General features: G+C 55.0%; 1 protein-coding gene across 1 annotated transcript in view; it reads left to right on the forward strand.

The window, feature by feature from the left end:
• The window catches only part of CELSR1 (cadherin EGF LAG seven-pass G-type receptor 1), a 149,832-nt gene that overhangs the window by 94,210 nt on the left and 31,688 nt on the right, over positions 1 to 23,934 (forward strand). Inside the window, 12 exon segments of the mRNA XM_058568133.1 lie at positions 5,525 to 5,682; positions 6,749 to 6,912; positions 7,454 to 7,579; positions 9,530 to 9,696; positions 14,984 to 15,169; positions 16,249 to 16,362; positions 17,351 to 17,525; positions 18,158 to 18,299; positions 20,388 to 20,508; positions 22,221 to 22,404; positions 22,759 to 22,860; positions 23,572 to 23,666. Coding sequence (XP_058424116.1) covers positions 5,525 to 5,682; positions 6,749 to 6,912; positions 7,454 to 7,579; positions 9,530 to 9,696; positions 14,984 to 15,169; positions 16,249 to 16,362; positions 17,351 to 17,525; positions 18,158 to 18,299; positions 20,388 to 20,508; positions 22,221 to 22,404; positions 22,759 to 22,860; positions 23,572 to 23,666 — 1,734 coding nt within the window.

Raw genomic sequence — 23,934 nt, forward strand, 5'->3', positions numbered from 1 at the left:
GGGTCAGGGTGTGGACTCGCGGCCTTCGGGAGGTGATGCTCCCTGGAGGCTGTGGACACTGCTGTCCCGTGTCCCCTGCCGGCCTTAGGCTGTCACAGCTGGGCCGAATTGGTGTGACAGCCAGACCAGCCAGCCCAGCATCAGGCACTCTGTGAAGGGGTTCAGATCCACTCTTTCATTTTGTTCCCACATGACCCTGGAGGTGGTAGCTATGAGCTTACCCAGTCTCGAGGCGGGGCTGCCTGCGCTCAGAGCAGTATGGACCCTGCCCCAGGTCACTGGCAGATGAGGGAGCTGGGAGACCTGGCCCCCCTCGGCTGGAGTTGTGTGCAGGAATTGAGGTTGTCTTACCCCCGGGATAACTCAGAGCTGTCCACTCTGCCTGGCGGCTGGTAAGTGGCCTGATGGCCCAGTCCAGCTTCTGTGCAGTGGTTTGCTGCCCGCACCCTAAGGGAGACGCTGTGTCCTTCCCAGGATGTAGGTTTCCGATGTCTTCAAGGAAAAAGATCAAAAAAGGTCTGGGTTTTTTTTTGTCCTTAATGTTAAACTCAAGAGAAGTAAATATTTTTACAACTTAATTTTGGGGAACTCCGAGCTTCTGCGGGCAATCTAGTTGACTGAAGGAGGCAAAATGGCTTTTTACCGCTGCTGAGCAGGCCCCGACCCCGATTGCAAATGCAGGTGAGGTGGAACCGGGGAAGGAGTGTTGCTCCAGAACCACCTCCAGGCCCCGGGCTGCCCCTGGTGGCCGGCAGCTCCGCACGTCCACACCGAGAAGCAGCCCAGTTCTCGTTGAACAAGCCGTTTGATCCTTATGGAGACACTGGGTTCTGCATGGAGTTCCAAAAATGTCTGGCCACTTCACCGTCCTGGAGAAGCCGGTCTGGTCAGCGTGGCTCTTACCCCGTGGCAGACCCGGGTGCAGGTGAACCTGCCGTATGTGGCGTCCTTTCATCATGGCCCAGTGTGGCTGAGCCCTGTCCCGGGCCCTGGGATTCCGTGTGAGTGGGCAGGTGAGGTCCATGCTGCAGGGACTTGCGTTCTTCGGGGTGGGTGTAGCGGTAACAAGGCAAGTCAAGACGAGGAAAATCAAGCAGAGTAAGTGCCTCGAGAAGACTCAGAAGGGGTGCGGTGATAGCAAGTGGGTGGAGCTTCAGGATAAACTGCTGTGCCCCTTCACCTGTCTTTCCTACGTTCTGTCTCCGGCCCTTTCTCCTGTGGTGTTGGTGAATCCCTCCACACGAGGGATGTAGACTGATCAGCAGGTCACTGTCACGGGGTCCCAAACACCTGAGTGGAGGCCTGACCAGAGAGCGGGGTCCTGGGAGGGGCCGTGGCCTGCCTGGAGGGCAGGAGGGAATTCACACTTCGTGTTAGGGTGGGGACCTGAGGCTCAGAGAGGGTGGTCTCCACTAGAACATGTCCTGTTACCTCCTTGTGTGGGAGCCCCTCCCAGCCCAGCCTCGGCCTCTGGGAGGCGGCTCTTGGTCTGCTGTTCCAGTTCCAACGAAGTCCTGTCAGAGGCTCCCTGGGGATCAGTTTGGATCCTGGAAGCGTGTGTGTGTCTGGATGTTTCTCCTGGTGACTCTGACCACGGATTTCCCAAGTCACTTCAGAGAAGTGCCATGCCTGCTCCCTAGGGAGGGCTGGTCACCTCTGTACCGGGACCGGCCGGGTCTTGCCCGCATTTCCTGGGGCCGCTGTCACCTGTGGGCTGTGTCCTGCAAGCCCACACGTCGGGTGTGAACCTCGCTGTGTCTGAGGACGGGCAGCACGGTACGTGTTCAAGGCTGCATTTTGACTCTGTGACATTCCTGAAGTCCAGCCATGTGTGAATTCTTTGATATGAGTGTCGGTTAATCATTTCTGACACAGCATGAATCTGTTTCCCAAGACTTGCCTCTCCTGGTGTCTGGTTTCGAGGCCTACACTGCCGTCCCCCGCATCCAGCATTTGAAATCGAACCCCTATCGGCCTCCCCGACGAGGAATTGTTTGCAGCAGGTTAAAAGCCTGTAGAAATGTGAGCGCTTCGTAAGGACCAAACACTTTTGTGCTCACACAGAGTCTCCACTGGCTGCTTTAGAGCATCTGAATGGAAGCACACAGGGAGAGTCTGCGCATAGAGGAGAAAATAAGTTGAAGGAAATAAAAGGGACAGACCCCAAGTGATGGCTTCTGGCTGATCTGTTGAGAATCCAGAATCTGGATCTGCCCAGACTCGCAAAGCTTGTTGCTTTCAGGTCCCCACTGAAGTGCACGGTGGCCCTTTGGGTGTTTTCTCAGATGGCGGCAGGGGTGAGCGTGGTGGGTCTGTCCTCACTGGCCCCATTTCCACCTGTCCTGTGGCGGGTTCTGCTCAGGGCAGCCTGTGCACATGGAGGGGTGTAGATGTCACCAGCCTCAGGCCGTGTGACTGGTGGGCACCTCCGGTTTGTGTATCTTGTGCCTGCTTCCTTTGGCCCCTGAGTGCCCAGGCCTGGCTGCTTACAGGGGAGGGTATGGGGTCAGTGGGGGCAGGGGGTCCTCTGGGTCTGGCCAGCAGCCGCACAAGGCACAGCCAAGCCCAAGGAGGGAAGATGCAGGGACGCTGGCCTTCCCCCATCCTGTGTCCAGCACCCTGCTAACGTGAGAATTGAGAAAGTACTCGTCTGTTGCCATGTGGCCCCTTTATTCCCATGTCGTCTTTTTCTTTTGTGCAAATGTGTGGCAAACCTTAAAAATTCTTCTTGGAAATATTAGGGAGCAGTTCCTTTTGCTCTTTGTTCCTCCCCACCTGTGCCAGCACAGTTGCAGCACGCTTTCTCATCAGCCCGTGCCAGATCCCAACGTCGGTGCTCTGAATGTCCTGCGTGCTGGCCGTACAGTGTGAGGCAGCTTTGTCTTCCCTTGACAAAAACAGACGACCTGAGCCCAAATCAAATACCCCTGGTGTCTGCGTTTCACCCCTCCCTCCCAATTCAAGCTGCTGTGTAATTATGTGCACACCTCTCACCTCCGACCGAGAACTTTCTCTCCTCTTACTGTGTGTTATTACTCGTGACAATCTTGATGGGAAGGCCACATCATGTATTTTATTCCCATTTTACAGATAAAAATGGGGAAGGAGATTCCCGAAGGTCATCCAGGTAGAGAGTAGCCGGGGGGTTGAGAATGGTGGATGCTCATCCGGACAGCTTTCTTTGCTTATTGAGGTGAAAGTCACATAACATAAAATTAACCTTTAAAGTGAGCAATGCAGCGGCATCTAGTGCATTCACAAGATTGTGCAACCACCACTTCTGTCTAGATCTCAAATATTTTCATTGCCCTAAAAGGAAACTCTGTACCCATTAGCAGTCACTCCCCATTCCCCTCAGACCCTGCCTCCCAGCCCTGGGAGTCACCAGTCTACTTTCTGTCTATGGATTTGCCTATTCTGGACATTTCATATCAGCGGAATCACACAATATGTGTGTGGCCTTTTGTGACAGGCTGCTTTCGCTGAGTGTAATGTTGTGGAGGATCATGCACATTGTAGCACGTGTCAGTGCTTCATTCCTTTTTATGGCTGAATAATACTCCATCGAGTGGATAGACCACATTGTGTTTATCCGTTCATCGCTGGATGGACATGTGGATTGTTGTATCTTTTGGCGGTTGTGAGTAGTGCTGTTGGGAACATTTGTGAGCACGCTTTTGTTTGAGTGCCTGTTTTCAGTTCTCTCGGGTCTGTACCTGGGAGTGGAGTTGCCGGGTCCTGTGGCAGCTCTGTTTACTCTTTGAGGAACCCCGTCCATGCCTCTTGAGTCACCTGCAGCCTCGTTTTCCTTTTGCTCACAGCCTTTCCCCGAGCTTCCCGTGTGCTCTCTTGGTGACACTGACTGCACAGTGGGTAGTTGGTGCGTGTTAAGCAGACTGGCCACGAGGCGGGCTGCTGGTTCTGGGGCAGCATGGGAAGGGGTGGCGCGGCGGGTGCCCCGTGGAGCAGGGAGCAGGCCCTCAGAGTCATGGCTTCTCCCCAGTGCTTCCGTGTGCGTCTCTCCTGCTGGTCCTTTCACTTCTTGCTCTGAGAATGCTTGGTCCTGCGGCCGTAGGACCGTCACTTTTGACCCAATGACCGGTGGATCTGGGAGTAGGAATCCAGAAGCAGATGTTGGGTGATCTGATCAGAGACTGTTTGTTTTCCTAAAAGCCTTGCTTGCTGCTTTGATTAAGTAGTCCCAGGCTCTGCAGTCTGTCTTAACGGTGGGCTGTCTCAGGCGGTAACTGAGGCTCTGAGTGCAAATGTTGATTTTTTTGTCTTCGCCTCCGGTTTTCCTTTTCCTCGCTGCTTTTGCTTGAATCCCATAACTCTGAGCCACTGATAACTGAGCAGCAGTTTAGGACGACTGCTGTTGTGTAAACAGCAGCTGCATTCCAGTAAGCTTCCCAAGCATAAATGCTGTTTACGTCCGTGCTCTGGAAGGCTCACACCCATCCCCAAAAATGTAAATTATAAGTTGTAAAGATAATATGGGGCTCGCACAGCCCGGGGACGGTTCTTTCCCCAGGATCGCACCTAGCACTTAAGCATCCCGTAATAGGTGCTTGTGCACGTTTTCCAAAGCGGGCTGCTGATACAGAGCGAGAAAACATTATTTTTTATACTTCTCTAACTGCTGCTTAACTGAAGGTGAAATCTTGAAGGATATAGTTTATCAGACCTGTGATCTCACCGACTGACGTAGAAGAAAATGGAAAGGATTATCCGTGACCTAGGAGACCAGGTGGTGTGGTAAAATCCTCCCTTGGATTTGTCTAAGAGGGGCTCTTGAGAGACTCCTGTATCTTATGTTGACATTACCCTCAAAGTCCCTGTAACACAGAGAGCATGGGTATTCTAATATTAAATCCTTATCTTGTAGACAGAAAAACTGAGGTACAGGTCAGATGGTTGGCCGGGGGGAGTGGAAGGCTCAGCTGGGATCACCACGTACAGTGGTGCAGGCTGTGCACTGCACAACTCCAGGGGACACCACCAGGGTCTGAGATCAAGTTGTGGGCAGGGCTGTGCTCCCTCTGAAGGCTCTAGGGGAGGGTCCTTCCTGCCTCTTCCAGCCTCTGGTTGTACCAGCCATCCTTGAATTCCTCGGCTTGTAGACGCATCACTGCCGTCTCTGCCTCAGTTGTCACGTGGTGTTCTCCCTGTGTGTGTCTGTCTCTGCATCTGTTTTATAAGGACACCAGTCATATTGGATTAGGACCCACCTTACTGCAGAACCTCATCTTAACTAATTATAGCTACAACAGCCCTATTTCCAAATAAGATCACATTCTGAGGTTTGGAAGGGACATAATTTTATTTAAGATTATAACCTAGTACAGCTGGTTTTGGGGACTAATTTAAAACAAGGCTGGGGGCGCTTCTTGCCCCTGATGCACACGCCACCCTCCCGTGTCCTCCCCCCTCTGCAGGCAGGGTGGCATGTGCAGGGGCCGGTGAACCTGCCGAGGGCGCTGGTGGGAGAACGTGCTGATGCCTCCTGTGCTTTGTCTTCCGACAGCCCAACATCGGCCGCCTGGGCCTGCCCCACGGGCCGTCCGGAGAGAAGGTGGCCGTGGTGACTGTGGACGACTGTGACACGGCTGTGGCCGTGCGCTTTGGCGGCTTCATCGGGAACTACAGCTGTGCTGCCCAGGGCACTCAGAGTGGCTCTAAGAAGTGAGCATCCGGGAAGAGGGACCATGGGCATCCAACCCCCATGGCCAGCGCTGCAAAAGGGGTCGCCCAGGGCCGGACCCCCACATATGACACCTGGGCCCAGCGTCCCGGAGCCCCAATCTAGGCTAGAGTCAGATTCCCTCCCCTTCCCTCCGACACGTTAGAACCTTCTAGAATATATCCCCTTAGATGCATCTGCCAAAGTAGTGGCCAGGCCAACCCCAGGGTTGTGACGGCCGGCATGCTGACCCCAGAGACCGTCCTCAGCATAGTCTGCATGGGATCGCTGGCTTGTTCCAGCCAGTGCTGGTCTCTGTGGTTCAGTGTTAGTAGTAATCCTCCTCTGTTAGATCGGAGTGGCTGTGTTACCCTGCTGATCTCGAGGTTTCTTAGGGCTCATCCTCACTCAGGGACAGAGAAATGCTGATGTAGACATTATGGCCCTTCTCGTGTTTATCTTGTAACGCCAGCCTCAAAAGCCAGAGCAAAGGTCCTTGTTGGACTCATTTCTGATTGTGTTTCGGTGGCATATTTAATAAGCTCTTTGAAGACCCCAGTTAGATGAACCTGATCTCTCCTGAGCATCTGGTGTGGCCTTGGGATGGTTATACGCCTGTTCCGTAGGATCCCCACCCAGCTGTGATGGAGTGGGATCCCGCCTGTTTTACTGATAAGATGGCTGTGCCCAAGGCCGCGTGGCTGCTTGTGTGGAACCAGGGTTCTGATTTGCTGTGACCTCCCTTCAAGGGCACCAGAGGCTGGAGGAAGGTAGCACCACTGCGGCATTGACCTGTGCTCAGTGGGCTGCACGTCCTGTTTCTGCATGGACTGGCCCAGGCTCTGATGCGAGTGCAAGGAAAGTGAGGCACGGAGAGGCGTGAATGCCAGTGGTGGCAGCAGAAGTAGGATCCGGCTTTTGTGTTCTGGCCTGTTGGCCGCCTGCCTTCCTGGCTCCCTGTTCATTGATTGACGTTCAAGATGATGAGCGTGTCCGGTGGCAGAGGCCGCTGTGACGTGGCTGCCTCTCGCTGCCTGGATGTCACAGAGCTTGGCTCTGCCTCCTCAGGTCCCTGGATCTGACAGGCCCTCTTCTCCTGGGGGGCGTCCCCAACCTGCCTGAAGACTTCCCAGTGCACAACCGGCAGTTCGTGGGCTGCATGCGGAACCTGTCCATCGATGGCAGGAACGTGGACATGGCCGCCTTCATCGCCAACAATGGCACCAGGGCAGGTACGGCATGACAGCCAGGGCTTCATGGGGCTGTAGCAGTGGTGCCCGGCTGGGCCTCAGTGGCCATGCAGGGGAAGGCCACCTCCACATCCTGGGCCGTGACTTTTTCCTAGAACCGAGCCCGTATGCGCCCAGCTGTGGGCCTCCAGGAAGGGAGCCCGGGCTCGAGGTCGGGCTGCTCTTGGGGCCTGGGGGTTCTGCAGTGTGGGGTGGTGGTGATGTTGCTGGGCTGGCCAGCCACCAACCCCGGGGGCACTCAATCCCAGGGACTTGGGCATGTAATCAGATGACCCAGCCAGCTGGCAGGATGCCCAGAGGCCCAGAATCTCCAGACATGGGCAGCGCATTCTGTGCCACTTCAGGTCTTACGCTGACCACTGCCGGAGGGTTCTGGGCCTGCCCACCTTCCCTCTGGCTGTTGTTCGCTGGGCTCAGTCTTCCCACAGCGTAGATCCGTGTTAGGAAACAGCGGCAGATCCCCCCGTGTCACGCTCTGCTTGTGTTTCCCGCTCTGAGACTGCGCTGTGCACTCTGTTTCCAGGCTGTGCCGCTCAGAGGAACTTCTGCGACGGGACCTGGTGTCAGAACGGGGGCACCTGTGTCAGCAGGTGGAACACCTATCTCTGCGAGTGCCCACTCCGGTTCGGCGGGAAGAACTGCGAGCAAGGTGAGTGCCTGGCGTTGTCGGTGCCTGCCCCACCACGGGGCCTCGGACGTGTTGCTCTTGGGTGCCGGGTGCCCGGGACCACTCGTGTGGGTCTCCGTGTCCAGGGCCAGCAGCCTCTGGTGGCCCGTGTGTTCCCAGGCATAGGGGGCGTGGGAGCATGCACAGGGCCTAGGCTGGGGTGAGAGGCTGAGGGGGCTCGTGGGGGCACCACAATAGGTGGAACTGGAGCAGGGGGGGTTGGGGACGGCTCTGCAGGACGCAGCACCTCGTCTGAGCAGCACCAGCATGACGTCGGGAGTCCCCGAGTGTCAGAGAAGCAAGATGGGGCGTGGCTGGGCCTCCTGGTGGCTGCAGCCTGCCCCCACAGGCACACCGCGGCCTGAAAGGGCAATTCCCCGGGCCCAGGACCCCCCAGTCCCCCCCCCTCATTCCAGAGGGGCCTCCCGGCTGGCTGCTTCCCTACTGGACCGTGCCGTGGGCATCAAAGATGGGGCCTAGCTCCCTCCACCCACCCCTGCGTCTAGTATGCTGTCATAGACACTGGCAGGTTTTAAACAGTTCATTCATTTTGAAGCAAACAACATTAAATAAGTGTCATCGTTTTTAAAATCATTGACGCCTTTTAATTTTAAGATAAACTGAAAGGGGTAGATTAAAGCCAGATAAGTTTGGGCGTGCCCCCTGGATCCGCCTCTGGAGATGCCCAGTGCTCATAGCAAGTTGATGGCCCTAGGAGTCCTGCCCTGGAGTCACCCACTGGCCGCAAACCCATGGGAATAGGAGGGACATCTTTCAAGGCCCAGTGGGTCTGTTTTCCGGGCAGCAGGTGGACTGGACCCCTTGGGGCCCTGTAGACAGGTCAGGCCCAGCCCTGGCTGACTAGTGTGTATGGGAAGCTCAGACCGCAGGGAGGGGACAGCAGGACTGGGTGGACACAGTGCTGGGCAGGGCTGCCCACACCCAGAGTTCCTGTTATGGAGGCCGCGAGTCCCGGCTACAGCTGTGCCAGAGAAAACAGCTGCCAGGGTTTGGGTTCAAAAGAGCAGGAAACAGACACCCGGTGCTCACGAGGATGCGTTGCCCCCAAAGGCAGCCCCTAGCTGGGTGCCCTGTGCTGGTGGTCTCGTCTTTAACCACCTCGTGGTGAGGCCTGTGCCGTCCCACCTGGAGGAATTAGGGTGAGATTCTGGGATGGGCCCTGCCTGTGGTACGCAGGAGTCTGGAGGCAAAATGATGAAGTTGGTTTGACTCTGCATCCTGCCTGCCTAGTGGTCTATCTGGCACCCACGGTTTTTCCAAGCATAACAGACTGGATGAGGCTGTTGGTCCCCCGTTGCCACCTCCCTGGTCCTCCAAACCATCTGGGAGTTTGGGGGGCCCCAAGGCTGGCCAGCAGCCTTCCCACCTCTGTGCTCATCACCAGGTGGGTTGGAAACCCACCCCAGACACCAGCTGACGGTGGGTCAGGTTGCAGGGTTAGGGGCGTGTGCTGTCCCATCAGGATATCATCCTCCGTACAGCCCCAGCTCCTGCTCCTGGGGCCCCCACCTGGCCAGGTTTGGGGTGGGACAGGTAGGCTGGGCTCACCGGGCCCCCAGCATCCTCATCTACTGAGCCCAGGGGTGCTGAGCTGTCCCACTCTGCCTCCCGTCCAGCCTGAGTGCCCTTGCCGTACCCTGGCCACGGTTCGGAACCTGCAGGCTTCGGCTTCACTCCTCAGGAAGGTGGCATGAGTCCCAGGGGATGGGTTTCTGCAGAGCCCACGGCTCTTGGATTCAGAGGGCTAGATGCTGTATGCATGGAAGTCTGAAACCGGCCTTTGCATTAAAAGAAAGAGGCCCAGGATTCCTTCCCTCCTCTCTCCCTGGGAGCCCATCTCTGTCCCCTGCAGCTGAAAAAGATCTTCAGAGGCTGTCTGATTTTCAGAGGTCCCCGTGTCTGTGTCCACAGTCATGCCTCACCCCCAGCGCTTCAGCGGGGAGAGCGTCGTGTCCTGGAGCGACTTGGACATCACCATCTCTGTGCCCTGGTACCTGGGCCTCATGTTCCGGACCAGGAAGGAGGACGGCGTGCTGATGGAGGCCACAGCAGGCGTGTCCTCCAGGCTCCATCTCCAGGTGAGCGAGAACCACGTCCCACCCTGGGCACCTGCGGGGCAGGTGTGTGCCTGAGTGATGTAACCAGAGCCCTCGGGCATCTCAGCCCCAAAAGCACTGGCTTCCCAGTGCACCCATGGAGGGGAACCTCGCTGCTTCACCGCCCTCCTCTCCATGCCAGTCTAGTGGGTTCTCTGGGGTGAAGAAGAAAGGGAACATGAGCGTGCAGGGAACACGAGCGTGCTTCCCGAGCAGCAGCACAATCGCGCCATTCATAACAGGGAAAAGTGCGGGGAAGGCAGCCTGCAGCTCTGGATTCCCTCGGGGGGTTCATTTCCATCCTTTTCGCCTGAGAAGGAGTAAGAGTGGGGCTGGGGGGACCCAGTGGCCCAGCTCCTTGGCAGCGAAACTCAGCCGAGGGCTGCTGTAGACGGCAGCTGCGGTCTCCAGGCGATTCAGAGCTAAAGGAGGCCGTGAGCACCTTCAGGTGGAAGTGGCCGGCCTCTGTCAGTTGTGGTTGAGAGTGCTCTTGCCTGCTGTTATTTCTAGGAGGTGGAACCCAGCTAGAAGTTTCCAAAAAGTCTTCCTAAAAATTGAATCACCTTACACATGTGTGCTCTTAATCGCTTTGGTCTTTACTGTTTTGTTTATTGAAAACATTGGATAATTGGCAGCGTGCCTAAAACCTTTTAAAAGATTATTTTAATGCACTCTCTTCCCTAGTTTTTTGGTCACAAATAGTTCCCCTTGCATCTTCCCAGCTCTGTAGGTATTTCACAAGGGAGCAATAAGTTACTTTAATTTCTGAAACGCGCCAGGCTGCCCCTCTGCCTCCAGCTGTCTCTACCGGAGGCGAGGGGGCAGTTCTCGCCCTCGACTGGGGTGTTGAGATATTTGAGAGTCCAGGAGACTCTGCTTTATGGGCAGCTACAGGGACCTTCGGGTGCGGGTGGCAGGCTCACCCGGCCAGGCCTGGGCTAAGCGCTCCTCCTGCCCTCACGTCTCCAGGTGCTTCCTGTCTGCAGTGACAGCAGGAACAGAATGTTCTGATGTAAACCCTGCTACCTCTGACCCCTGTCTGAGCAGGGATCACACAGGCAGCTGTCCCTCCTGGAAGGTCTACTTTATGACTCTTCTTAGACCTGATTGGCGGTGGCCTGGGGGGATCGTGCCTGAGCAGGGTGCTACATAACCACCTCGTTCTTCCCTATCTTTTTTCCAGACTTTCCTCCAAGTATGTATACGTGTGTGTGCATGTCTGTGTACATATGTGTGTCTGTGTGCATATGTGTATCTGTGCATGTGTGTGTCTGTGTGCGCATGTCTCTGTGCACATGTGAATGTGGTGGACCTGGGCACACTGGCTCAGCGAGCAGCGCCGACCTCCTTCACACGGGTCATTCATTATCTTCACCCTGAGGAGCCTGAGGGCTCTCCCTCCTCCATCCATTCAGCGCACGGAGTTTCTGCCCCTAGACCAGCCTACTTGTGCCTCAGTCCCAGGCCACACCTGAACACACCGCTGTCATCCCTGGACAGCCTACTGCAGGTGTAATGGCCCCCACAGTCAGGAATTTCCTCCCGGAGCTAGCTGTGGTCCCCTCTGCTGTAGTCCTCATGTGCTCACCTAGCTGTGCATCATTTCTCTTCACTCTCTTGGGTCCTGGGACTTCTTATTCTGCCCAGTGTGGAGCGGACTTAATTCCCAGACAGGGCAGACTGTGCTGGGGTCAGAGACGGTCGGAGGTGAGATGGACCTCACAGAGCATCGGCTCCAATCTCTCATTTTTGCATGGGGGAATCTGAGGCCTAGAGACTCTGACCTCCAGGTGCCATAGTTCACTCGTCACCCACCTGCAATGCCCACAGGACCTTCTTGCATTGCCCCTGTGGGCCGTCCATCTGGAAACATTTCTGTGTGGCAGGGGCAGAGGGAGAGGCCAGAGGTGCTTCCCATCGTCTCCTGTGAGCTCCCTGTGCGAGGTCAGAGGGGGCAGGGCCCCGAGGGCTCCCGGTGGGCTGGTGGGCCCCAGACTTGTCAACAGATGAATTAGGACAGGGCCCCAAGAAGGCTGTGAATAACCCTGTCCGGGCCGGGCGCTGGGAGCTCAGAGCCCCAACAGAAGCCCCCCTCTCTTCTTCTACCGGCCCCTCACCTGCATCCTTGCTCAGGAGTGTTTTCCGGCGCAGGCCCATTCAGATCGTACTGAAGATGCAGTTTGTGCATCCGAGATAATTACAGCTGTCATTGTTTTCCCCTTATTAACTCGTAGTTTCATAATTTCACCAGGCAGTCCCAGGAGCTAGCTCTGGGCCAAAACTTGGCAAGTGCAGTTCTGCCCGGGGATGGTATTTTGCTCTGTGGTTGTTTCACTGTTGGAACAAATTAAATTGGCTGTTTTCGATTCAGGTGATGAATTAGGGCTTGCAAGTTGTCGTTTGGCACTGAGGTCTCGGTAGGAAAAAAGCATGAAACAGCGCTGAAATCCACAAACTCCCGTATTGTTTGAGTAATTACGTTATGGGTAGCTAATCCAAAGATCAAGGGTTTTTGGCAGGCACTGTGGCAGCCCCTCCCTGTGGAAGGCTGGGTGGCAAGAGTGGTGACCTTGGGGTGATCCTCCAGACCCTAGTGGCCTGCCACCCAGAAGGCCACCCTGGGGCAGTTCCCAAAGGCTGTTCAGCCGGGCATTGCAGGAGTATTCTGGGCCATTTACACGTGACGTGTCTGGAACGGAGCCTCCTGCGGGCCCGGGGACAGCAGTTGAGGTGTTCCCTCGCCTCCATGGCCAGCCAAACAAGCTACGTAGTCATCCTGCAGCCCAAACAATCTGGGTAATTGCTCTCAGGCGCCCGAAATCCGCCTGCATTGTCAAGTGGGATAACCTCATTATTGTCGAATGCCTCTCTTACGTCTGGGGACAGACCTAAGGTGCTCGTGGTCCTGGGATGCATTCTACCGGCATCGCTTTTGTTTATAGACATACGTCAATTTTATTGTTGATCTGCTGGCTTTGGGGTTTTGTTAGTAAGGACACTGAAAGAATGGACAGGGAAATTAACGAGTTGACGTAAACGTCTGTGGAACAAAAGGAAACAAAGTGTAAAAAGATGAAAAATTATCCTCCCCAATTGATTATTGATTGAGACTGAAAATCAAAATACATTATTGAGCGCATTATCTTTATAATCAGTTAAAAAATATTGTCTATTTTCCATCATAATTTCTTCTTTGATCCATGGGGTATTTACAAGTATATTTCTGAATTAGCAAACAGGTGGCATTTGCTAGTAAATCATTTTGTTGTTTCTAGCATAATTGCAGGTCAGAGAACGTATGCTGTATGATTTCAGGCCTTTGAAATGTGTTGAGACTTGCTTTACAGCTCAGCATTTAGTGATTTTTGTGAATGTTTCACCCATACTTGAAAAGAATGCGTGCTCTGCAGTTGTGTTCTCTAGTGTTCTATATATGTTGAGTAGGTGAAGTTTGTTAATTGTGGCATTCAAATCTTCTATATTGTTATTGATTTTGGTTTTTGTCTGTTTCCTCAGTTACTGAGAGAAGTGAGTTAAAAATCTCCAACCTTGATTGTGGATTTATCTCTTAGTCATTTTAGTTCTGTCAGTTTTTGCTTTGTAGATTTTGAGGCTGTGTTATTAGGCACATACAAATTTAGAATTGTTTTATCTTCCTGGAAAATTGACTCTGTTTTCGTTATGAAAATCCTCTTCATCTCTAGTAATTTTTGCTTTAAAGTCTACTATGTCTCTATTAATATAGCTACGCCAGCTTTCTTTCTTTTTTTTTTGTGAGGAAGATTAGCCCTGAGCTAACATCCGTTGCCAATCCTCCTCTTTTTGCTGAGGAAGACCAGCCCTAGGCTAACATCCATGCCCGTCTTCCTCCACTTTATATGGGACGCCACCACAGCATGGCTTGACAAGCGTTGCGTCGGTGCATGCCTGGGATCCGAACCTCGATCCCCAGGCCACCGAAGGGGAGCGCACGCACTTAACTGCTACGCCACCTGGCCGGCCCCTACACCAACTTTCTTTTGGTTGGTGTTTATTAGATGTATCTTTTTCTATCCTTTTACTTTCAACCTTTCTGTATGCTTATATTTTAGGTGTGTCTCTTTTAAGCAGTCCACTATAGTTGTTTTATTTTTTAATCTACTCTGTCTTTTAATTGAAGTTATCTTTAAACATGAGTATCTTAGTTTAGTTATAATGCTACTTTTTTATCTTTCTTACATGTGTTTAAACATGGTAGCTTGAATCTTATCTCATGAAATGTAGCATTTACCTCCAGAAGTAAGCATCTAGTGGTTGCCTGAATCTGTTTTCTTATTATTATTATTATTCTCAAGTCTGTGTCTAATGATTTTATTGTCTGGATTCCCATGAGTCTGTCTCTCTTGGTTTTCAAGCATACTTCTTGTTTCCTCAGGTACTTGGTTATTTTTGATTGAGTGCTGGACATTGTATTGAAGAATAAGAGAGAATTTGAAACTAGGATGGTGATGTCACTATCCCCCACGTTTGCTTCTGGTTGGCAGCCCCCACCCTGGGCAGGCTCTGAATTCTAGTTACTATCCTCCCAGCGCCATGAGCCTAGAAAGCTCTGCTCAGCTTTCAGCCTCAGCTGTGTCTTCCAGAACCAGCTGATGACAACAGAGCAAGGCAAACACCAAAATTATTTTCAGATTCCCATTTTTCCCTGGTTATGGCTCTGTACCTCTACAATGACTTGAGTCACTCTGATACCTTCAGACAGGCATGCTTTAATATTTTGTCTCATTTTTCTAGGTGTGCTCAGGAGGAGGGTTGGTCCAAGCTGCCTAGTCCTCCATTAGGGGAAATAAGACCTTGGCGTTGCCCCTGACTACGTTTTCTTAAAACATGAACGTCTTAGGCCAGTTACAATGCTGGTTTCTGAGTTTTGTACATATATTTAAATGTGGTGACCTGAATCTCATCTCATAAAGTGTAACATTTATGTCCAAAATAAGAGCGCACTAGTCACCTGAAACTGTGCTTGTTCCCAGTACTTATCTAATAGGCTTTATCTTACTTGACCTGTGTCAACATTTGACGCTTCTTACCATAGAAAAAGGCGTGTAATTCTAAAGAGACTTACTGGCAACAACACCAAATTAAACTTTGCCTAATTTGTGAGTCTATCTTTGATGCAATGCCCAGCAGTAAGTCTGTTTGCATGGCTTTATTTTTAAGTGACTGCAAAGTATTTTCTATTTTGTCATCATCACATCAATCGGTAGGTGTGGCTCTCCCTGTCCTGCAGATCCTGAACAACTACGTTCAGTTTGAGGTGTCCCATGGCCCCTCAGACGTGGCATCCATGAAGCTGTCCAGGTCACGTGTGACCGATGGGGAGTGGCACCACCTGCTGATAGAATTGAAGAGCGCCAAGGAGGGCAAAGACATCAAGTACCTGGCGGTCATGACCTTGGACTATGGGATGGACCAGGTGAGTTAGCACCTGCACCCTCTTTGGGACAGACCCCTTCATCAGGCCCGTGGGAAACAGAGGGACCCCTCCATGCGCCAGGACCCACCAGAGCTCTTGTGGATTTGGGGATGCATGTTCCAGGCCCCCCTGAATTTGGGTCCCACATTCCCCTTATGCTGAGGTCACTGGTGTCTGCCCTTCATCCCCCTTCTAGATGGTCAGCTCCTGGCATCAGGAACTGGACCTTGTCCACCTGTGTGTCTCATCATGATGCACCGGCACCTTTAGCAGAGGTTTCTTTCAGCAAAGCTGTCTTGAGCAATAACTGTGTGCTCAGCCCCAAACCTCTGGGGTAGAAAGAGGAATCACGCATGGGTTCTTGCCCTCAGAGTGCATGGTGCGTGAAGGTGGGTGAGCAATGAGACCCAGGTACCAGAGGGGACCGTGGGACACCAGAGAGGTGCGCCCGTCCAGATGGGCAGGTGGTGTTCCAGGAGGGCACGCTCAGAGAACACTTGCTGGACCACACTGGGTTTCCATGATTTGCAGCCGGTAACAAGAGGCATTTTTACGGGACGCCCACACACTAAGGGGCTACTTGTGACTCTTAAGTGCTCTTGAAGTCTCGACTCGTCTCACACCTGGTTCTGAGAATAAACAGCTGCCATGTTCCACGTGTACGCCTTCCAGGGCCTGAGGATACAGCCGAGGCTTTCTTAGATTCCTGCAACAGTGGACATGTTTTCCATTTGCTGCCATCTCCTAGCTTACCAAGCTCTTTCTCACACAGTGGCTCGTTAGTGGTGCCCATTATGGTGGTGGGAGGGTGGCCCCTATCCCCCCAGCTAACCATCTTGGCTGGGCTGGGACTCGGACACGTGTCCTCTGACCTGGTTCCTGCGCCCTGCCCATCACCCTCAGTCAGCCGTGTTCTCCACTGAGAAGGCTGAGCCCGGCCGGACCTCTGTTTGGAGGCCCAGGTGTCCTCAGGCTGTGGGGAGCTTGCCAAAGCAGTGACTGCATTTTGGCCTTCGAGCACGTTCTTCTCAGCCAGATGTTTCCAGAATGGTGGATGCAGCCCCCCTCTCCTTGCACAGGACACGGTGCAGATTGGGAACCAGCTTCCGGGGTTGAAGATGAGAAGCATCATCGTGGGGGGCGTTTCTGAAGATAAGGTCTCTGTGCGCCGTGGTTTCCGGGGCTGCATGCAGGTATGGCAGAGCTCGGGGCGCCCACCCCCTCATGGCTGGCTCAGGGGCTGTCAGCGCTGCCGTTGGTGCTGTTGGTCGACTTGTTAGTTTTCAGTAACCAAATAATTTGTTTGATAGCCAACCCAACCTTAACAAATCCTATTTCCAACTTAGACCCATCCTCCCCCATGGTTCCTCTCAAGGTCAGGGGCATGCAGGCCCCCTGTGCTGGGCTCTGCCCCACCATCCCCCACCACCGTGCCACGGTCAGCCTCCCGCAGCTCTACCCTCGTGTCATGTCCAGATTTGTCTCTCGCTGCCTCCACCGGCCCCACCCAGTCCACCCCCGTGCTCACCTGCACAGGTCCCACACTCGTCCCCTCGTCCAAGCGTCCTAGCAGTGGCCGGAGTGAGCTGCTTATACAGTAGCTCAGCTCACGGCACCTGCTCATGCCCCCCACCTGGGCCTCCCGCTGCAGAGAAGTCAACTCCTTACTTTCCTTTGCCTTCAACGCCCCTACACCCCCGTGATCTGGCCCGGCCTGTGCTCCGAGCTCCCCTCCGCGTCTCCGCCATGTTCCGGGCACCCAGGCCTCCTGCCCTGGAACTCACCGGGTGCAGCCCCACTATGGGGCCTTGCATGGTGGCCCCTGTGCCCAGATGCCCTCTGCACACCCCTTTCTCCACGAGCTGCCTCACCCAGCTTCATCAGAGTCCTGCCCTCCCATTACCCTCGTTTATTTTTCCTTCATGACGCTAACCATGGGATGATTGGGATATGGAATCATTCTGCCTTCATTCCCGAGTGGGCCGTCTCCCCACCTGGAATACAAACCTGATGGAGGCAGAAGTGACCTCTGCTCCTCTCACCCCACCCGTCCCGGCTCTGTAGAAAACTGAAACAAGGGACCCGAGAGAACTTGGGGTTCTCTTAACCGCCAGTTACCTTTCGGGCTTCCTCCCGCCCCAAAGCCCCGGCACCAAGGCCAGCTGCCCTTTTGTAACACAGGGAGTGAGAATGGGGGAGACGTCCACCAACATCGCCACACTGAACATGAACGACGCCCTCAAAGTCAGGGTGGAGGATGGCTGTGACGTGGAGGACCCGTGCGCCTCCAGCCCCTGCCCTCAGCACAGCCACTGCCGTGACGCCTGGGACGGCTACTCCTGCGTCTGCGACAAAGGTGGGGCCCCGGCGCCCACGCCCCCTCTTTCCTGATGCCCGTCAGCAGAGGGCGACGCCTTTGCTGTTTGAAATACACTGAAGAAAGCTAAGTTGGGGCATCGCCTCCCCCGTCCACTCTCTGGGGGTCTGTGGAGCCCTGGGCTTTGTGACCAAGGAGTGGGCCCTCTCCTCTTAAGATGCATTCCCACATCTCTCCTTCACTTGGGGCAGAGGGGCACACCAGGCTTTATCCTCGGGGCACGTGATGACAGGAGGGAAAGAATTAGTGAAAAGTACACATTTTACAAGATTCAGTGGTCACCTCTGAATTTTGAGGTGCGGCGACCATGCTCAGCTGGTACCCGCACCAAGTGTGCTGGGGTGGCCGGGACTCCCTACCCTCCAGCTCCCACCCTCCTGGGACAGCCTGGGAGACCCCCATCTCTGCACTTCCAAGTCTGATCCACCGAATGTCTGTTTCCCGTGACTCCACGGTGCCCCGGCCTCTTCACTCCGCGGGGTAGCGTGGAAAGTGAGTCTCAGGGCAGCCAGCTTGCTCGAGACGTCTTCACCCAGAGGGTCAGGCCCCAGAAGGTGGACCTGCGGTGCTGGAGGTTCTGGGGTGGGGGTAACGCTGGCCTGTCCCCACAGGGTACTTTGGAAGGAGGTGTGTGGACGTGTGTCACCTGAACCCCTGCGAGCACGTCGCGGCCTGCGTGCGCAACCCCGGCTCTCCGCGGGGCTACGTGTGTGAGTGCGGGCCCAGCCACTACGGGCAGTACTGTGAGAACAAGTAAGGGCACGCCCCAGGACGCCGCCGCCCTGAGTCCGCGCGGCTGCTGCTCCCCCGACGTATTTTGTCCTCTTTGTCATTTAACCCGAAAACACATATAATTCTGCATAACAAGGACAGATTTTACGTTTTTTTCAAATTTGGCGTGAAACAAATGAGAATCAAACTGGGCATCTCAAACTAACCCCATTTGAGCAAGTTTCCACTCCACAAACAGACAATGCCACTCATTCATCTAGAACCCACTATGCACGGGTCAGGCAGGCGCTCAGACACGGGAAGAGGAGTGTAGTTACAGAAACACTTTATCCTTCGAGTCAGGGGTTTGGGGTGGTGTCTGACATGCGAGTAAGGCCTAGTGTAGTTACTACAGGCCCAGGTGTGTAGTTTTCACAGGTCAGTCACTTTCTCCCAGGAGGGGCCACTTGCTTCTCCACAAGACTCTGGCCCCTTCAGAGGTGATGCAGTCACGGCTGGTGGTCCTCGGCCTGTGCCGGCCATCCCGGTGCTGGAGCCACGTAGGCACCAGCCTGCTCCTACTGGCAGGGATGCCTCCCTCTGCTCCTTGTCCATTGGGGACCAGAATATGAACAAGACACGGCCTGAGCTCTCAGTGATCTCATGGGAAGACAAGTACCAGACAGCCTGCTGGATGACGACGGGATGGGAGCCAGAGCCAGGGAGGCTGAAGGGAGAGAGAATTCCAGGGGGAAACCAGTGGGGCAGAGCCGGAGAGCAGCAGTGGGATGAGGCCAGATTAAAGAGCTTAGCGGGTCTGTCCCGGGGCAGAGCCAGACACGTGCTGTCACGGGCATGTCCTGCACTGGGAAGGCAGACAGGCCTGGGAGGGGGGCCTCCCCTGCAAGCAGCAACAGAGCTCGACTTTGTGGAGGCCGTGGGGCCCAGCAGAAAAGTGGGAGGATGAGGTCTGGGTCTCAGAGGCCTGCAGCTCCTGCCTGGAGTACGGTTGAAGCAGGCAGAAACCAGAGGCAGGGAACCAGCTAGGAGGCTGGTGTTGTAGGCACTGCGGGGCTGAGGAGGCAGTGAGCAGGAGGGGTATGCCAAGGCTCTGTGGTCCTCACACTGTAAATGCAGATCCGTAAACACCAGGCTGGAGCTTCTGGGCTCAGGAACCCTGCCCTGGTCGTTTTTATGCCCCTGCTGTGTACACAGTCGGTACTTAATAATTGCTTATCAGGTGGGCGAGTGAGGTTGACCACTGGGTGGGTGGGCAGATGGAGTGCCATTAGCCAAGATAGTAAACACAGGGCGACACTTTGTTTTGAGGAGCCTGAAAGATGCTTGGGGGGCATCTTGTAGGCAGGCAGGTCTGCAGGTGACATTCAGGTGAGCGGTCAGGTCGGGAGGGGAGGTAGGGGACAGTGACAATGACTTGGAGGGGTGGGCCAGGCCTTGTCACCTTCGACAGCGCTCATCTCAGGTATGCTGCCTTATGAGGCAGGACTGGGCGGTTCTGATGATTCTGAGCCCACCGGGTCCAGCCCGTGGCCGCACCGACCTGACTGAGGTACACGTTGCATCTGTGGAAAGGCTGCTCTGAGCGGCTGTGGGGATGTGGCCAGTGTTCAACCTAGGGAGCTGGGGAACCATGGATGCTCCAGATTCCTTTGTTCAGGATCCTCAAGCTGGCAGATGCCCCGGGTCCCGGGAGAAGGTTGCCCGGGGCAGCTGGGCTTAGTCTGGAGTCATGAAGACCTCAGTCGTCACTGAGCCCCCGTGAGCCAGGTGTCACTGGGTGGGTGCAGGGCAGAATGAATGTGGTGATGTCGTGCTGGCAGGAAGCCGGATTGGGGCTCTCACCTGTGTCTTCCAAGTAGAAGAAAAAAGTGAGCAAACAAATTATTTAAAAAATAACAACTTTGTAGGTAGAGCCAACATGGGGCCCCTGAGGGCTGGGAGCAGGATTCGAAATTCTAAGGGTCAGCAGGGGGAAACTGAGGCCCCTCGAGCCTTGTCTGGTGCCCAGAGCGAGGCCAGCCAAGGCTGCAGGCCTCCAGGAGGCTTCCTCTGGTTCTGAGAAGGACAGTTATGTACACCTTCCATCCTCCATCCTTTTTTACCCGACAGGATCGACCTTCCGTGCCCCAAAGGCTGGTGGGGGAACCCTGTGTGCGGACCTTGCCACTGTGCTGTGGGCAAAGGCTTCGACCCCGACTGCAACAAGACCAATGGGCAGTGCCAGTGCAAGGTGAGGCCCGGGCTGCGGGTAGATGGCCAGACACGTCCCCCAGCCCACCACGGGGCCAAGCCCAGGGAGAGGGCCAAGCGTGCACGTGCACACACACGCATACCTACACATGCATAAACACACATAGCTACACACACATCTACCTGGACACATTTACATGCATGTGGGTCTGGAGCCCAGGGAAATCACAGTGCATATGCCCGCACACACATACATTTATGTACAAATGTAGTTTTAGATTTTTTGCTGCCCACTGCTGTACTGTGAGTACACCAGGGCTGGTTTCCACCTGTGAGCTGGTTTAGACCATGGGAACTAGGACCCTCAGCACCACACCCAGCTGGTAACAGGAAACAGCAATTTCTGTGAGGTCAGCTCATCCTCAGCACCAACCACAGTTCTCCTACTTGGCCATTTCCCTCATCTTTTATCATACCTGCACTCAATGATGACCAAAACTTTAAAAATATGAAAAGCTTAGCCCACACCCCACCTCGGGACTCTGTCATTCACGTGCACAGCACTGGGCTCTCCTTCTCGTGGTCTCTGAACGTGCCTCAGTGTTCTCAGCCCAAATCATATGAAAACCCGGTCCCCTCGGCCTCCTGGAAAATGTCATGTACCTTCAGAATCGTTATGTCAACTGCCTTCGAGCTGTCAGTAACTTGAAACCCAAAGGGAAGTTCTGCTGGTAACCGCAGCTGCTTGGCGAGGGCCACACACTGTCACGCGGATGGGCTTGCTGACCCAGGAAGGGAGACTGCCGTCACGGGTGCCCTCTGACCCTCCCCGCCGGTCTGCTTAGCGTCAGTAATGTCCCAGGTGCCCCACAGTGCCTCTGGAAACGGACCGTGACTTGTCTCTTGAAATGCTTAAATGAAAAATCATAACGGCCGTAGCAGATCAGGACTGGGAAAGCCACGTGGAGTGAGTCGGCTGTTGTGGCGTCCGTGGGTGGCAAAGTGGGAGGAAAGTGGGGAGGGTATTTGGGGAAAATGTACCTAGAATTTTTTTCTCATCGAAAATTATAAAAAGCACAGAAAGGAATTTGAAAGGTGACGGTGACGCCCATCCCCCCTCCCAGGGTGACTGCTAATGTTGTCGTGCTCCCTCCCGAGCACTAAACATGCATGGTTGGAACCCCCGTGGGGACACTTCTGTGTCCCTGCCTGGCACGGAAGCCTGGACGCAGCTCTGCCCAAGTCACAGCCCGTCCCAGTTTTCAGTGGGGTGCGCTTGGACCTGGGGAGGCCGAGTGGCCTGGCAGGGGCAGTGTGGCCCGTGAACGGCCCAGCTGGGTGTAAACCAGGACTGTCCGAATTGGAAGCTGACGCTCTTGACCATCACCCTGACCTGCCCACGGTAGATGTTCAGGCTTCTAATTTCTCACGATTAAAAAAGAAAGGGCTCCAAAAACCATCCTCGTACATAGATCTCCATTTGAATCTCTGATCCTCTTTAGAACAAATATGAAGGTGGCCCATAATAAGTGTTTGCTAAGAAATGAAAGAGGGGTGCTTTCTGGAGAAAGAGCCTGCCCCGCTTGGCCCGGTGGCCCCCGTGATCTGCCCACCCTGGGGACGCGGGTGGAGGGCAGCAGGGAGAAGCCCAGAAGCTGGGCTGGAACCTGGACGCAGGTCAGGAAACATCCCTCCGGGAGCAGAGCCTCTGCCGGCGTCTGAAGGCCCACGTGCTGCTTCTGGGTTTTGCAGGAGAATTACTACAGGCCCCCGGACCAGGATGCCTGCCTGCCGTGTGACTGCTTCCCACACGGCTCCCACAGCCGCACCTGCGACACTGACACTGGGCAGTGCGCCTGCAAGCCCGGCGTCATTGGCCGCCAGTGCAACCGCTGCGACAACCCTTTTGCTGAGGTCACCATGCTTGGCTGTGAAGGTCCGAGTTGCCCCTTGACCCTCTCCTTCAGGCCACCTCGAGGGGACAGGCTGCTGGGCTCGAGTGTGCATGTGTGTGTCTGGGTGTGCGTCACACACTCCTGGGGTTCGGGGAACACTCGGCAGACTCATGGTCTGAATGTGTCCGCTTGGCCTTAATTAACCTGGCTCTCCAGGAGGGCGTGGGTCGGAGCCTAGGTCACCCCCTGCCATTCTAGCACTGACTGGGGGCAGATGTCAGGGGTGCGGGTCTTGGTGGGGCAGGGCCTCCTTCAGGGAGGAGCACTCGGAGAGCGCTCACATTTGCGGGCACAGCCTCGCTGGGCTGAGCAGCCTTCTCTCCTCCGTCCCTCAGTGATCTACAACGGATGTCCCAGGGCATTTGAGGCCGGCATCTGGTGGCCACAGACCAAGTTCGGGCAGCCGGCTGCAGTGCCATGCCCCAAGGGATCTGTGGGTAAGTACCGTGGCCTGTGACATCCATTCCAGGCAGAGCAGTGGACAGAGGCACATGGCTTGCGGGAGAGCTGGCCGAGGTGTCGGAACTCACAGATGTTCCGTGTTGAAAGATTTCTTTAGCCAAAGTGTTGGGAGAAAATAAGAAAACTTTTTCCTTAATAGTAAATGACAAAACCTGGAAAGGGCATAATGAAAACACAGAGAGCAAGTGGCGAGGGACTCAGACAGGCCGTGTCACTGTTCGCAGCGTTGGGTTCTCCGTGTGAAATGGGGATGGTGGCTGCGTCCACGCCAGGAGGGGTGTTGGGAGATTCGGTGAGACGATGCACGGAAAGCACGCGGCTCCGAGTCGGATTCGAGGCAGGCCTGCGGTGCACGTGGAAGCGGTTGGTACTCCGCAAACGACTGAGCTGATTTCTTTTTCACGGACTTGCTCAGGTGTTTGCCTATAGTCGCTGGACAGCTCAGGCCGGCTGCGAGGCCGGATTGTCAGCGTCAGGCAGCTTTAGACGCAGCCCCAGGCCTGAGAGGAGAGAGCCTGTGCTGGCTTCACGGCCGTGGCACCTGTCTGGCCCTGGGCCAGCCGAGGGGTGCGTGTCACCCCTGGGGTTCACACCTCACTGAATACCCTGGGTTAAATCCATTCGGATAAACCAGCGTTATTAACAATCCGAGGTTCAGGTTTTACGAGTCCGTTCTCTGCTCCTAGGGAACGCGGTCCGACACTGCAGCGGGGAGAAGGGCTGGCTGCCCCCCGAGCTCTTTAACTGCACCACCGTCTCCTTCGTGGAGCTCAAAGCCGTGGTAGGCCCGCGCCTCAGGGACTGCATGCGGACGGGGTTACTGGACGGGGTGGGCTCGAGTCACGGGCCGGGCGTGCCCCGGGAGCATCGGCGCTCACATCCTCTTTCCCTCAGGACCCGGCTCTGCGCCTCGTTCTGGAAACTCAGTCCCCACGTCCGCGTCCGCTGCCCACCCATCTTCCCCCTGCTCCTTGCGTCCTACTCTCTCACGTCTTCCACTTAGTGTCTTTTTCCGAGGGCTTTGTGGCCTGAGAGACCCTCCTTTCTCG

The sequence above is a fragment of the Diceros bicornis genome, chromosome 25 (assembly GCF_020826845.1).
Source record: "Diceros bicornis minor isolate mBicDic1 chromosome 25, mDicBic1.mat.cur, whole genome shotgun sequence".
NCBI lineage: Eukaryota > Metazoa > Chordata > Mammalia > Perissodactyla > Rhinocerotidae > Diceros > Diceros bicornis.